At 37.8% G+C, this 16,605-nt stretch overlaps 1 protein-coding gene across 2 annotated transcripts in view; it reads left to right on the forward strand.

Annotated features, from left to right (window-relative positions):
- adamtsl4 (ADAMTS-like 4) overlaps positions 1-16,605 on the forward strand; it is a 69,471-nt gene that overhangs the window by 49,161 nt on the left and 3,705 nt on the right. For both annotated transcript variants that reach the window (XM_081389165.1, XM_081389164.1), the window contains exons 8-16: positions 5,760-5,947; positions 7,449-7,575; positions 9,473-9,733; positions 11,826-11,955; positions 12,721-12,925; positions 14,297-14,470; positions 14,597-14,776; positions 15,959-16,138; positions 16,227-16,371. In XM_081389165.1, coding sequence (XP_081245291.1) covers positions 5,760-5,947; positions 7,449-7,575; positions 9,473-9,733; positions 11,826-11,955; positions 12,721-12,925; positions 14,297-14,470; positions 14,597-14,776; positions 15,959-16,138; positions 16,227-16,371 — 1,590 coding nt within the window. The remainder of the gene's footprint in view (positions 1-5,759; positions 5,948-7,448; positions 7,576-9,472; positions 9,734-11,825; positions 11,956-12,720; positions 12,926-14,296; positions 14,471-14,596; positions 14,777-15,958; positions 16,139-16,226; positions 16,372-16,605) is intronic.

Genomic DNA, 16,605 nt, shown 5'->3' on the forward strand with positions numbered 1-16,605 from the left:
GTGTGTGGGCATTTATATTCTGTTTGTCTTTCCTTATGGTGACCGAATGACCCTACAATAATAAAACCTGAAAAACTTTCATTGTGCGAACCTACGTAGTGGAAAACAGCTTCATAAAGGAAATAACTTGTTATGAAATGTTATGAAATATTCCCCTACAAAGAAAAATGCAGGAACTGATTTTAAAGAGTTTGGACTGATTTGATTTGAATTTTAGAATCCGTTCTGAGTAGAGCTAAACCAAACGCATGTGTCATGATTTGTAGTTACTGCATTTTGCATTTGCAGGGCAGAATAGTTCACCCAGAATGCTTTTCTTACTTAAAAATAATCTTAATTTAAACAGAAACAAGATTATTTTTCTTACCCCATTGGCAGATCATTTTGCATGTAGATTTTTTTTTTTTTTTTTCAAAAGACAAGACATAATATCTTCAGCCATTTTACTACTTTAGTAAATGCATCTTGACTTAAGATTTTTTAATATATATTTGGACTGGAAACAAGACAAAAATACTAAGTAAGAAAAGCATTTTTTGTAGTATGATGGGAGTTCGTCCTGACATAAAACATCACATTCATGAGCGTGTGCATGTGTGTGTGACTGTGAATGCATGTGCTTGCTTACACATAACATGTCAGTGTATGTTTCCACCTGCTGGTGTGAGATTAGCATGAATTGATCTTTGTTCCTTGGTTTAGTGACCCAAGCTAAGCTCAGACCTCCAGCCAAACGTTCGGCTTCTAAACAACAGATCATTAGCAGAGAGATACAGCTGCAGTTGATCGCTTTAGAGATCTAGACTAGAGCGTGTAAGTCTAAATTCAGTGGAATGATAATGTCCCATTGTTTTAGCACGTGGTGCGTTTTGGGGCAGAAATGAGTCATTGTCCTGAGAGGGATGCTGATATGCTGTTCATCTTAATATTAGCCGGGACATGACTCAGGAATGCCTGGATTCACAGATTATGGGTTTTTTTAATGTGCGGGATCTCTCTGGGATGTGTTAGGTAATACAGGCATGTTTTCTTAAAAGAATATGACCCTGAGTCACAGTCATGGACATGTCTGTGTTTGTTTGGCTTCTGTGACTGTGCCCTGAAGGCAGACTTCTGTAGTAGACAAAACACTTACAGGGTTACGTGAGAAATCATCTTTTTTCTCTCTTGCTGACATCCTTTTTTTTGGCTTTTGCTTTTCTTTCTCCTGTGTCTGTCTGTGATTCCGTCTGCCCCAGTTTTATTGTTTAGAGGTTGAGGAGGTGTTAACTATCACGGTTATTATTGTTTATATTTCCTCTAACACTGTGTATTAAAGTTCAGTGTGTGGGTTGTCCTATAGTGTTTGTGATCCAGACATGTGTTCAGCAATTCCCTGGAAACCACCTCCTACTCTCCAGCATCACTGCAGAGACTTGTTTAGGTGTCAGTAGTTTTGTCAGACTACTTTCGTTCTGAGTGTTTGTCTGGTTTAATTACCAGTATTTTAACCAGTTAGACTACTTTAAGTTTCACTATTTGTCTAGTTTTGGTGAAACTAGTTTAAGCATTAGTATTGGACTGGTTTAGAGGCTGTAGTCTGGTTTAATTTTCAGTATAAGTAGTGGAAATAGTTTATTAAGGCACAGTATTGGTCTAGTTTAGGTGTCATTAGTTTTGAGTAGCCATAGTTTAAGTATTAGCATTTGTCTAGTTTAGCTATCTCTAGTTTAATGATCCTAGTTTAAGTATCAGTATTGGTCTAGTTTAGGTGTCAATAGTTTTGGTAGTCATAACGCTTTAGTTATCAGTGCTAGTCTGGTTTAATAATCAGTATTTTAACTAGTGTTACTAGTTTAAGGATCAGTATTGGTCAAGTTTAGAGTGGTTTGAGTAGTCATACTAGTTTAAGTATCAGTATTTGTCTAGTTTAGGTGTCAATATTTTTGTTTTCTAACTACTTTATCAGTGTTTGTCTGGTTAGTATTTTAAGATCTGGTTTGGTTTTAAACTCATACTAGTTTAAGTATCGGTATCAGTCTTGTTTAGGTGTCAATAGGAGTCAATTGTTGACACACAGTAACAGCGTATCATGGATAGCACAGCTCTGATTATTTGCTTTAAGTTTCACTCTATCTAGTTTTGGTGTCAGTAGTTTAATGAAACTAGTTTAAGCAGTTTTGGACTGGTTTAAATGTTGCATTTTAGGTAGCCATACAACTTATACGTCTTTGTCTGGTTTAATGTTCAGTAAAAGTAGTGATAATAGTTTATTAAGTATCAGTATTGGTCTAGTTTAGGTGTCATTAGTTTTGGTAGTCATAATGCTTTAATTATCATTATTAACTAGTGGTACTAGTTTAAGGATCAGTATTGGTCAAGTTTAGAGTGGTTTGAGTAGTCATACTACATTAAGTATCAGTATTTGTCTAGTTTAGGTGTCAATAGTAATCAATTGTTGACCCACAGTAACAGTGTATCATGGATAGCACAGCTCTAATTATTTGGTCTTGAAAGATTTTGATGAATAATGAGGAGTTTATGTGATGCCATGGGCAGTTTCTTGGCAATATTGTGCACATTTTGAGACTGTAGATCGACTTTTACTCGCAAAGCAAAAGACATGAAAGATAACTCATTATTAGATATATGTCTCATGGGTGCCATACACATTTGCTTAGTAATTTTAGTTTTCTGATATCTGTGCTACATCCTCTCCTTTTCATTCCTCTGTCTTTGACACTTTTGCTATGAACTTCTCATGGAGGAGAATTCCTAGTTGCATGTGATGTGTGATTATGGTAGGAAACCCATAAAACGATCATCACAAGCAGATCTGCAGATCTGTAATTACACACCGCTAAAAACAGACTTCCACACGCTTCACAAACAAATAATGACTGTCAGATGAATCTTTTAAAAAAACATCCAAGAACATGTACAAAAACAAAATTGAAAATAAAATAAAGAAAATGAAGCAGCACTCAAAAACAATAGCTCGTTGGTCTAACTTAATACAATTAATTTATGACACCTATTTCCACACAGTTGAACTCATTTATTTGAACTTAAACTAGGTTAATTGCACTTATGAGTAAAATTCATCCTAAGTGAATGAGATCACAGCAATTTCATTTGATGTATTCTGTGAATGTTTCATGAACATAATTCACTCTTGTTGAGCCAACCAGGGGTGCGTTTCCCAAAAGCATCGTTAGTCAACTATGTTCACAAGTTCTGTCGTTATCAGCATAGTTCAACGAGTCAGTGTTTCCCGAAACCATAACGAACATTCGCAAACAGCATCGCAAAGTTGTGTGGTTGGAATGACAGCTCACGACCTGTGTTTAGAAGCAGAGTTTCTTGTTTTTAAAACATGTGGGCTTAATAAATCCTTATCTTGAGCAAAATAAGCAAGCTGACATTCAGTACAATCAGTATATTTTATTTAGAAGGCATATAAATGTCCTTTACGTCTTTTTGTTTTTTCAACAGATTTAAAGGCAGGGTTGGTAGGATTTTTCTAAAAAAAAAACATTCCAAATTTGTTATAAACTGTCTTTATATACCAATACATAATTAAAATGTAAGTACTCTGTAAAAGAGAGTATAAAAATCGAGTGTCTGTAGACCTCTCACGACTGTTGTAAACACAGCTCATTATTTCCATTCACTCCACCCCCTCCCTTCTGGGCTCCTTCCAAAGCCACGCCCCCAAAACACATAAACGCGCGACGCCAAACGCTCAGGCTCAGCTGGAAGACACATTTATTTACCTGAGACGAGCGGAGAGGAAGGAGCGCAGTGCAGGCAGTGACATCATGTCAGAATCACATGTAATAAAATACCTAACTTTATCACTATAAATATAAACATAAGATTTCTTTTAGTACTCACTATCAAGCTAGCATATCGATACTGGTAAAGTTTAAAATATACTTTGTTTGATTCAGTAACGAGCTATATTTATAAGGCAAAGCTAAAAACAGGTTGCATTGATACACGTTTTTCCATTACCATCAGTTACACTGTGATGAAGATGAATTTCGTGTAAGATTCATAACATATACGGTGTTTTGCATGTAAGAGTTTCCATGATGAAAACATTGTTGACTTTAATGAGGACGGACTACACTCCGGAGACAAGTACCGCATCGTCGGTTCGAGGACAGATCCGGGGTCGAGGGTGAAGCAGAGGAGGTCATTCAAGAGTGCGGGCAACCAGGGTCCGAGGAAGTAGTTTTTGCCTTGTTTGCCTTCGCTGACTGAATATGCAGGTGCTTTGAATTTTGAATGCTCTTTCTCTGCCATAATTTTACTCTTCGTAGGTTCCGCGCCTCTCAAATCAAACGGGTGCGCGCGCATATGGGCAGATCTAGCAACAGGGGTGGTAGCCATGGTTGCGAGAGTGAGTGACAGTCGCCCAAACCAATCAATTGTTTCGTCCCGAATGGAAATAATGAGCTGTGTTTATTGCAGATTAAAAGGTCTACAGTCACTCGATTTTTATACTCTCTTTTTCAGAGCACTTACATTTTAATTATGTATTGGTATATAAAGACAGTTTAAACAAATTTGAAAAAAAGTTTTTTATAAAAATCCTACCTTTAAAGCACCGTTTTTGAAGAGTGCGCATGTGCAAATGTGCTCTAGTGCATAAGAATGAGCCTATGATTGAATCTGGAAATAAAGCAAAATAACTGAGAAAAATATGAGATAGTCCTGAGATGACATGTCCTAATTTATAGCAAAACATCTAGCATTAATTAGATCTCAAACAGATTCATTAAAAGAAGTTGCGATACAGTTTTGGGAAACAGTCATGACTAGCTAGTTGATTTCTTCAACGATGCATCGTACTATGGTAGTGAAGCAGCAAGTTACGACGTTGTTCGGGAAACGCACCCCAGACTTGTGCCCTTGTGCAGAGTTGCATGAGTTTTCTGTTTTTAAGAAAATGGAAAGACTTGTTAAGAGTTTAAGTGTTTATGTTTAGTTATTCTGAACATTTAAAAGATTTTATAGAACATGAAATAGTAATAAAAAATTACCATTGTGGTGAAGAGGTGAGCTTGTGCTTAGGAGGTTGTGAGTATCTGTCATGCACACATACATGTTCATGATTGTTTAATAGAGAGGGGTAGAACTGATGTAAATGATGGGCTTGATCGTTTATTTTGTTCATATGCTAAGTGTAACTTTTGTAACATGCAAGTTATGATCAAGTAAAATGTTTCTCATCACTGGCATTAGCACAGTTACAGCTCATTGAGAACAACAATGCTTTATGCAAAATGCAAAAAGCAAAATGGTAACCTCAAAAATCGAAATAACATCAACTTTTTTAAATTTCAAATTTACCTGAACATCAAACTTTAACAGGTCTTTCACTTTACTGAAAAAAAACACATTGAAAAGCACTTAATTTCAACATTTACTCTCCTGATCTATCCCTATGCAAAGCATGCTGGGAACTAGAAATCCACTGTCCAGTTTCAGTCAATGCAACACAAATGATTCATGTAGTCCCAACACAAATGGTTTAAGTTAACTTAACATTTTACAAATTTCATTTCATTTAACGTAATAAAATTTAGTGCAAATGACAATTTAGTAAAAACCTAAAGATGTGTGTTGTTTCAGCTTATTTTATTTAAATAAACTGAGCGAACAGCTAGAATCATTTTTTTGAGTGAATGTGAGTACCTCATGCTGTATATCATTACTGCATGTGTAAATGTGTGACCGCAGCTTGTGTCCTGCTGTGTTTGTGTGTGCAGCCCTGCGCAGTGGGACAGGTCAGTCTGTGGTGAACGGACGCTGGGCGGTCGACCCGCCGGGAGAGTATCAGGCAGGGGGAACCACCTTCCTCTACAGCCGACCCAAAGCTGGACCACAGGAGCAGGGAGAGGAGAGAGGAGAGACCCTCACAGCGCCTGGACCCACCACTGCCCAGCTGCAGCTATACGTAATGCACACACATGTGTTCATGTAGTATATTACAGTAATGTGGAAAGAGGCAGACAGGTCTGGCTGGAGTGTGACGGAGCACAAACTCGAATCTGGGAGGTTTTGCTGCAGGAGTGGATGGAAGGAATGAGCTGTAGCTCTATTGTGTTTATTAATGATGATATTAAATGAGCATAACACTTCTGAACTCATGTTAGGAGCTCTATTGTTCTCCTCAAAGGGCTCAGGAAACAGGATTTTTCTTGCTCTAGGGTTGTTATAATTACAACTAGCCACTAAAAAATATATTTGCTATCAAACACAAGCCTTCATTTAGATTGAAAGTAGAACCAAAAATGAAAATGCTGTAGTTTTTTTTTCATCACAGAGTCACTGGAGAATCGTAATGTCTTACTTATAGATTCTCTGCATATTAGACTGGCATACAAGAAAGTATTTTAACATTATAAAAATACACACAATATCAGTATTTAAGTACTGATACTAGTTTAAGTACCAGTATTGGTTTCAGTGTCAGTAGTTTGTTTAGTTTAGGTATCTGTAGTTGTCTAGATTGGGTATCACTAGTTTAATGATACTAGTTTAAGAATCAGTATTGGAGTATAGTTGTCAGTAGTTTTGGTAGTCATACTGTAGTTATCATTGTTTGACTAGTTTAATTATCAGTATTTAAGTAGTGATACAGGTTTAAGTATCGGTATTTGTCTAGTTTGGGTGTCAGTAGTTAGGTAGTCTAAATCTTTGGGTGGTTAAGTTATCAGTGTTTGGTTAGTTATAAATATCAGTATTGAACTAGTTTATGTATTACTAGTTTAATGATACTAGTTTAAGTATCAAAATTGGTCTGGTTTAGTTGTCAGTAATTTTGGTAGTCATATATATCAGTGTTTGTCTAATACAAATACATTTATTTTATAGTAAGTATACTAAGTATACTGGTATATTTGTCAGTATTGGTCTAGTTTAGGTATGAGTAGTTTAATTTTACTAGTTCAAGTATTAATATTGGTCTGGTTTAGGTTTCAGTAGTTTTGGTCCCAGACATTAACAGCGTCGGCCCAGATCCGGTCTACATCTGGTATGCGTGGAATCCACATGTACCAGATGTGGGCCGGATCTGGGCCGACACTATGTTGCTGTCTGGGGTAGCACACTACTTTAATTATCCGTATTTTAAGTAGTGATACTAGTTTAAGTATCAGTATTGGTTTAGTTTAGGTGTCAGTAAGAGTCTCTTGTTGACATACAGTGACAGCGTATCATGAATAGCACAGCTCTGATCATTTGGTCTTGGAAGAATGTAATGAATAATAGTTCATATTCATATGCTTTAGCTTTGAAAGAGCGTCCACTTAGTTCTGAGTGTGTAGGAGTGTGTTCGAGTGTGTTTTCATCAGTGATATACGGCCGTTACTAACTGGAATGCAGTCATGGAGTGAGACGTTACCATATGCTGGAGTTTATGAACCTGTTTTTACTTTCTCTCTCTCTCGCTGTAGATTATTTTCCACAGGCAGAATCCAGGCATAGACTATGAATATTACATCCCAGTGGAGAAACAGAGGGACGGAGAGAGAGAAGTACACAGAGAGAGGGAACGAGGACGGGCAGCACTCCGAGAAATCAGTGAGTTTTCCTACAGTCTTCTTGTCACACAGAGTCTCTCTCTCTCTCTCTCTCTCTCTCTCTCTCTCTCTCTCTCTCTCTCTCTCTCTCTCTCTCTCTCTCTCTCTCTCTCTCTCCATCTCAGTTTCTATTTTTCTCTCCTGATGATCTGCTATGTCAGTCTAAATTTATAGTGTTTATATGTCTGTGCCACACAGATATATTTCACTTGAGTAGTCTTCTCTTTTTTCTCTCATCACTTATTGGCCACTGTTGAAACCTTTTAAGGTCATTATAGGAGAATGGGCCTATGATTGTGTGTGTGTAACATCAGGTGATGTTAAACAGAGTTTTTATGAGAATGGGGTCACTGTGAGAGTGTGTGACATGAACCAAAAAGCATGAATCAGGCTTTAGTTCTGTGCCAACACTCTGCTAAAATCTATTTTGGCAAGTTGGGAACAGACTAGACCATTTAAATCAGCTTAAACCAGCTAATACCAGCACACCACAGGCTGGTTTAAGCTGGTCTTTTCAGCTGGGAATTAAAACCTGGTGAGCTGCCTTGCCGTCTACCTTCTGAGACGGCTTCCTGACTGGTTTTACTCTACCCATAATTTGAGCAGTCTGGCGTTGCATGGTGCTAAGCTAACTACAGAATATTCTAAAGGATGATCACACATGCAACTTGCAGCAAGACTTTTAATAAGAGTTTGATGATTTCTGATAACAAGAGAAACAGGAACTGTTGCAAAGCAAATGAACAGGTGTAAAGCAAATACTGTTCTTAACTACCTTTTCAAATTTGCACAGATGCCTTTTCAGTTAGTTGCAACTTTCCCTTGTGCAAAAGAAGTGTATTTAATTGTATTGAATGTGCAGTAGTTTACTTCAAATCCTAAAAGTATATTTTTAAAAACTCTACTTTGCAGATAATATTAATGAAGTAAAAAATAAAATTAAGTGTTCAAAAGCATTACAGTCAGTCACACTTTGGGCCCTATTTTAACGATCTAAGCGCATGGTCTAAAGAGCAGGGCGCAAGTGCACTGAGGGCGTGTCCGAATCCACTTTTGCTAGTTTAACGACGGGAAAAATGGTCGGCGCTCCCGGCGCATGGTCTAAAAGGGTTGTCCCTATTCTCTTAATGAGTAATGGGTGTGTTTTGGGCGTAACGTGCAAAAAAACAATCAGAGTCTCATCTCCCATTCCCTTTAAAAGCCAGTTGCGCTCGCGCCGTAGCGGATGCAATATTTACATGCTGGAATTTGCAAGCGGAAAAACTGAACGCTTCTCTAGTGAGGAAACGGATTTGCTCGTGCACGAGGTTAAAGCAGCTAAGGGACAAGCCGGATTCCACCGTATCTTTATGTATACAATAATAATATTTTACATTGTAATCCTTTAATTGTAAATATTTGGCATGTTTGTGTGCTGCTGCGCGTCCCTGTGTGTGTAATAAGCAGAGTGTACGTGTGTCGTGGACCCGCCTATAGGTGCATATTACTAATGCACTCTTTAAATAACAAAATAAATATTGCGCCATTGACTTTAGACCAGGTTTCAGTTGGTCAATAGCTCAGTCTATTTCAGTTGCCTCAAAATAGCAACACGCCAACAATGCGCCTGAACACACCTCATTTTCAGACCAGCATGCCCTTGGGTGCACAGATGGGCGCAAATGCATTTGCTATTTAAACAACGTGGTGCAGGACATGGTAATGATAACTGCGTCGGGCTGAAACTAGCTAAAAACACTTGCGTCGCGCCTGGTGCCGCATTGCACCATATATAATATTGTTTATTATTTCCTTAACAAGTACTCCTTAGTAAGTATTTCAGCCAATCTTATTTGTTTAGTGTTTAGCTCTAGGTAGGCAGCACACTAGGACTCATCATGCTTATCTCTGTGTTTCAGGTTCTGTCTCAATGGCAGTCGAGAACCCTGTTCCTCCTCCTCCTGTTTTGTCTTCTGCCTCCTCGCCTCCATTTTCCTTCCCTTCCTCCGCATCTTCCTCTGCATCTGATCGACGGCCACTAGAGAGGCCCCGCCCACAGGGCTTGGGACCCAATCGTAACGCTCGGATCCCTCCAAGAACGGACCTCCCACTGGACAATCAGCCTGCATTCATGTGGCAAAGAGGCGCGCTGACAGAATGCACTGCTACCTGCGGCAAAGGTCAGAGGTCACCATAGCTATGTAAATGAGTTGTAATCAAGGGGTCAATGTTTTGCCGGTATGCATTTTCTGGTAGATGCCATAATTACACCTTTATGCAATGAAAATACATGTTTCTCAATGGACGACCATTCAAAAGTAACTATTCAGACTAAATTAAATGATTGCAGCATATGAATTATGGCTGGGCGATAAAACGTTAAGAACACTCGATAAGTGTTCAATATAATGTTTATGCATTATGCAAATTATGCTGCACATGTCTGTTGCAGACACACTGGTGCCAATGACTGATAAGCACTGCTATTTCTGGTGCCTATGATAAACATTAAACAGCAAACTGGCCAAAAGCGGAACGAGACAGGGCTGCTCGTTTGAACCACGCACTACACATTTATCAGCTCGGCTCAAAACACAGCAGCACAGCGAGAGCCTAGAGCGGAGGTGTTTACTTGCTGACCGTCTTGAGTGAAATGCTTCCGAGTTTGGTGCATACAAAACACAAATCAAACACTTACTGAAACCATCGGATTGTGGCAGAATCGAATTTTATTAAATTATTAATGTAGATTTGTGCAAGGAGTAATGAAATATAATTACAGTATTTTTTGTTAAGCTATAGCATTTTTTGTGCATTTATATCATACTAAATGTTTTTAGGCTAAAAAAAAAAACTATAGTTGTTTTTTACCATGGTAGTGAAGTGCAATGCATGGCTGTACCTGTGGTTAACATGATTCAAATACTATTTACCCTATAAAAATGAGGTTGTTACAGTGGAGTTTTTTTTATGAACATACATTAGCTAGGCAAAAATATATATTGTTTTGCTAAATTTTCAGCATCATTACTCCAGTCTTCAGTGTCACATGATGTCACTATTTCTTCTTATTATAAATGTTGAAAACAGTTGTGCTGCTTCATATTTTTTGATGAATAGACCATTCAAAACAACAGCAATTATCCTGTAAAAAAAAAGCATTCATTTATTAAAAAAATACTATTTTACTGACCCCACATTTTTTAACTGTAGTGTTTGCATATGCCTACACTGTTAGAAAAATCTGTAGAAATTACAGTATTACTGGCAGCTACTTGCCAGTAACTTACTGTAGATTTAAATTTATGTTATTTACTGGCAACAATTTGTTCAAAATTAAATGAACATTAAACATTAACAAGTCTTTATCTTTATAGAATAAAACTAAAATAACATCCTCATGCAAAGCATTCTGGGAACCAAAATCTGAAGGAAAAAAACAGAAAAAGGTTGATGAAGATTTCTGGTTCCCAGAATGCTTTGCATTAGATTGTTATTTTATAATTTTATTCTTTAAAGACAAAGACTTGTTAATGTTTAATGTTCATTTAACTTTGAACAAACTGTTGCCAGTAAATAACATAAATTTAAATCTACAGTAAGTTACTGGCAAACAGCTGCAAAACTACAGCAAATTTTTTACAGTGTATATTTTCCCCATCTTTTACAAGCACTTCTGCTATTGAGTGATCAGTCACATGACATTTACATGAATCTCCTCTTACGACTTTGCACCGGTTGACACCGCACACTATTGCTTTTGAGTGGCTCTTCTATAACCTGTGATCCAGAGCGGACGCGGTGGATTAATGTTGTGTTTATTTGTAATAGGCGAGCTGGAAACACTCAGAGAACATGAACCCACTGCCTACTGACATATGAAGAAAGCCAAGCATTGTGGAACAGAACGCACATGTGCCAAACTGTTAGGGAGTTTCTCTATAGGGCTATGAGTGTGTTCGAGGGGGTTTCTCAGCTCGCTTGCCACTGTTTTTTATTAAGCTGATTTACCCAGTGTTAGTTTGCTATCTGCTGCCTCCTTCTGGTATGTTTAAAGAGCGAGTGGCGAAACATCACTCATTATTTAGTGATTTTAAACAGAAAAGAACCAAAGCAATGTCTAGAGATCAGAAGATCACAGAGATTTGAGGGTGTAGACAACCACCCAGAACACCTTGCCATCAAATTTTACACCACTCACCACTAAAAAATGGCGTGTTATGTGTGTATATTTGTTATTTGACGTGTATGTATGTGTTTGTGTATATTCAGGCTCTCACTACAGAGAGATTGTGTGTGTGAATAGACACACAGAACAGGAAGTCCATGAGAGGAGGTGCGACTCTGCAACCAAACCCGTGGCAGAGGAGGAACCCTGTAATGTTCATCCTTGTCCACCATTGTGAGTATTGTGCATGTACAGTACATACAATACTGTTCAAAAATGTGGGTTCAGAAAGAAATTTCATTTTTAATGAGAAAGGATGCATTTGATTGATCAAAGTGATGGTAAAGACATTTATAATGTTGCAAAATATTTCTATTTTGAACTTTCTATTAATCTATTCATCTCCCTATAAGAGCAGGGAGCGCAGTGATAAATCCCCTTAGGGTAAACAGAACAGAACCAACATAAATGTATTGCGGATATCATTAATGAGTGTAATTTAATTTGACTACATGAATCAAGATCAATGCCAGTCTGATGACCTACTTCTACTGACTAGCCAATAAAAGTGCATCATGAATACTCACCCTGAGCTTCATTTGCAAGATTGGCATGCCAAGTTGGCCTCTTTTCCCAAGCCATGACCGCGTCCATATTCTCCTCTTTTGCTCACTTTTTAGCGCACATAAAAAACACAATTGCCAAAGGTCGATTCATCTTGCTCTATTTGTTCACCACTAGCGTATACCGATGACGCTTTATTCTTCTATACTAACTTGGTCGTAGCCTATGATTCAATAGGTGTCATTATCGTACAGTCTAGAGAAGACCCAACTTGTAGACCCAAGTTTATTAGATCCATATTGTACAGTGTTATTTTGCACTGATCTTATATGATTGCTGAAATTGCACAGACTGTGGCAGGCATTACATTAAATGAATATAGATTGTTGTTTTGGGTTAATATGTATATCTCAGTTAACTTGTGTGTGTGTGCAGCTGGGATACAGGGGTGTGGTCGGAGTGCAGTGTTTCCTGCGGTCGGGGTGTGCAGCAGCGTCACATACAGTGCAGGCAGAGTTTTGGGAACCGTTCAACGATGGTTCACCCTCAGCGCTGCTCCAGTCTCTCGCGCCCCAATGCCACTCAGCCCTGCCACCCGCGCGTGTGCTCCCACTGGGAGATCAGCACCAACTGGAGCACGGTAAGACATGTGTGCGTCAGGTGGACTTGCTATTTTTTCTTTTAGCATTATTCAGTATATTTTGTAAATAGTATGTGTAGTAAAATGTTTTTGCATATTTTCAGCACCTGTGTTTTTTCTGTTCTTGTTGCATCTTTAAAGGGGACCTATTATGCTAAATTCTCTTTTATAAGGTGTTTGAACACAGATGTGTGTAAACAACTAGCCTATAATGGTAAAAATCCACCCACTCCTTTTTTAGAATCCCCATAAATCAGAAACAGTTTCTCCAAACGAGCGGTTCCAGATTTCCCCCTACTCTTGTGTAAGCCCCGCCCGTGACTGGTGACGATCGGCCAACGTCTGCGCCAAAAAAAACATTAAAAATGTTCTGTTATTGGATGTACCATAAACATAAGAGTATCCATAGACTCCCAGCATCTGAGCCACTAAGGACACCGTAGTTGAATTTCATTTATGAAGGAAATGTGCCGAAGAAAGTCGTTAAAGTGTTACATATCCTTTTATGCTGGACTGCTTTACAAACAAGGGTCAGTTCAATGCTGGATTTGCACAAAAGTTGTTTCTGAAAGATTTTTAGATTAACATGATGGTACATGCTAGTCGATGAGTTGAATCAACTTAACTCCACAACAACTACATACATTTATCCATACAATCATTCAGAAACGTCCTGTTGCATTCTAAAAGTAGAGTCTCTCCATCATTGTCCGACTCCGGTACTAACATGTAAGGCTACTGACAATTTCTGACATTTTGGCTGCGTGACACTCTCCAGTATTGTTGTTGCTGGAGTATCTGAAGCACGAGCTGTAAAGACTCCGCCCTCTTCTGGAAAGCTCATTTGCATTTAAAGGGACACACACAAAAATGGCTTGTTTTTGCTCAAACTCAAATAGGGGCAAATTTGACTAATTATAGGCTAATAAGTGATATGTGGGGTACTTTGAGCTGACTCTTCACATACACATACTGTGGACACTAGCGGCTAATATTACATCTTACAGAGGGGCATATAATAGGTGCCTTTAAATTCCTTTCCTTTAAGCCTCCCGTGCAGCTACACATATGCAGATGGATATTTTTGGTCACTGCATCTTGTGCTGTTTCTTGTCCCGCCACAAGCATTGCATTTTTAAGTCTTTTAAATTTGTGTCTTGTGAACTGAGACCCCTGTATTGTTCCATATTGCTTTCTGTCTAGCTGTTTTTATAGGCAAAAATGTGTCTTGTGCTAATGAAACATGTTCAGGCAACCAACTGACTAGTTGATTTGGAAAATCTGTTGTTTTGCTCTAGTCTTCTGTTTATCTCCAGAGACACAGACGTGTTTGAGCTGTCTGCATGTGTGATGATGCATCTTTTCCCACAGTGTTCAGTGGATTGTGGAGTGGGAAAGAGAACCAGGAGTGTGCGCTGTGTCAGTAACCATGGTAGCACTATGAGTGACAGGGAGTGCAATGACAGGCTCCGCCCACAGCGCACCGAGGACTGTCACATGGGTCCTTGTGTCACTAATTGGTACTTCACGGATTGGACAAACACTGTGAGTATTGACCCGTGAGACTCATGCTTGCACTTGATTTGCAAAAAAGGTCATTTTGTAAATGTATATATTCATATAGAGATATTTAATCAAATGGGCTATTGTTTCTCTCTCTTTCTCTCTCAGTGTTCTGCGACGTGCGGGCCGGGTGTCCAGCGGAGAGAGGTGGTGTGTTTGACCGGTGGAGGCAGGAGAGAAGGAGACGGTGGAGTGGAATGTGTGGCAGAGAAACCGGCTGATATGAAGGCCTGTAACGGGGGTCCCTGTACACCCACACACCTGTGGTACACTGGACCCTGGGGACAGGTGAGGCCCGTGTGTCTACTGCAAAAATCGATCAATTATGTTCCAATGTCAAGGTCTATGTAAGAATAGAATATATTATAGAATAGAAGAACACGTCATTGAATGAAGTGGAATAATAGAATAGAATAAAATAGAAATATGAATAAAAGAACAACATCAAAGAAAACTAAATAAATAATATGAATACAATGAAATAGAACAAAATATAATAGATCAATGTAAAATAGAAGAACAATGAATAGAACAGAATGAATATGCATAGAATAAAGTTAAAAACAATGTGGAATGGAGTAACAGACTTGTACAGAACAATTAGAAGCCAATTAGAATAAAGTTAAAATATTTCAATTCAGAAATAGAATAGAATGTAGAGTAGAACAACATCAAAGAAAAGCCAATAAAATTAAATTGAACAAAATAAAATATTATAGAATAGAATAACAATAAAGTAAAAATAATTCAATTAGATCATTTTAAAAAAGAATAGAATAATGTAGAACAGAATGACGTCAAAGAAACCTAATAAAAGGAAATGGAACAAAAAAAATAGAATGGAATATTGTTCATTAGAGCAGAATAAAGTTGCATAGAATAAAGATGGATAGAATTGAACAAAGTTAAATGTTGAACAGAACTAGCCAATAAGACTAGTTAAAATAATTATAATTAGAACATTCTAAAATAAAATCAAATAATGTAGAATAGAATAACACTAAAGAAACTTAATACAATTAAATGGAACAAAATAAAATATTATAGAACCATGAAGAATAGAACAGAATGAAATTGCATAGAATAAAGTTGGAAAAATAGAATAAATGTAGAACAATGTAGAACACAATAACAGAATACAATTCAATTACAATAAAGTTAAAATAAATCAATTAGAGCATTCTAAAAATTAAAAAGAATAATGTAGAATTACATAAAAGAAGCCTCATTAAATTACAAATTAAAAACTAAAATAGAATAAAACCATGTAGAATAGAATAAAGCTGCATAGAATAAAGATGAAAGGAGTAGAACAAAGTTAAATGTAGAACTGTAGAATATAACAAAATTAAACAGAATAGAATAGAATAGAATAGAATAGAATAGAATAGAATAGAATAGAATAGAATAGAATAGAATAGAACAGATTAGTGAACTGTCTTTGAGTGTATGTTCACTCTCTGTCAACAGTGTAACGCAGTGTGTGGGAACGGCACCCAGCGCAGGGACATCATCTGTGTGAGGAAGACAGGAAGTGACTTCACCGTGAGCGGCACCAGTGAGTGCTCCCACCTGGAGAAACCGTTCCCAGTACAGTCGTGTGAACTGGAGCCCTGTAAACCACAGTGGTTCACCACCGAATGGAGCACGGTGAGGATGACATCATCTGTCAATCAATCTGTCCTTCAGGGTCTTTCCTTATTCTGCTGTTATTAAGTGTTCCTCTGTCCCGGTGTAGTGCTCTCGCTCCTGTGGCGAAGGGGTGCAGACGCGGGAGGTCCGGTGTCTCACAGCAGACAAACAGTACAGTGCAGCCTGCCAGCTCGACACCAAACCTGCGCATGAGCAGTCCTGCAACACCATTCCCTGCAGCCCCTTTGAAGGTGTGTGTCAGTGTGTTCATGTATCGTGCCAGGATTTTCAAACCGGGGTCCGGGAAAAGTTTAGAGAAAAGCAGCGATATATAAATTTGATTAAAATAAGATGTTATTTAAATAAATAAATAATAAATGTATACATTAGACAAAAAAAATATTATTGTAAATAAATAAACATTTGTTTAAAAATAATATGTTGATACATTTGATTTAAATAAAAAATAAATAGGTACATAAATA

This window comes from Scardinius erythrophthalmus, assembly GCF_964197995.2.
Source record: "Scardinius erythrophthalmus genome assembly, chromosome: 16".
NCBI lineage: Eukaryota > Metazoa > Chordata > Actinopteri > Cypriniformes > Leuciscidae > Scardinius > Scardinius erythrophthalmus.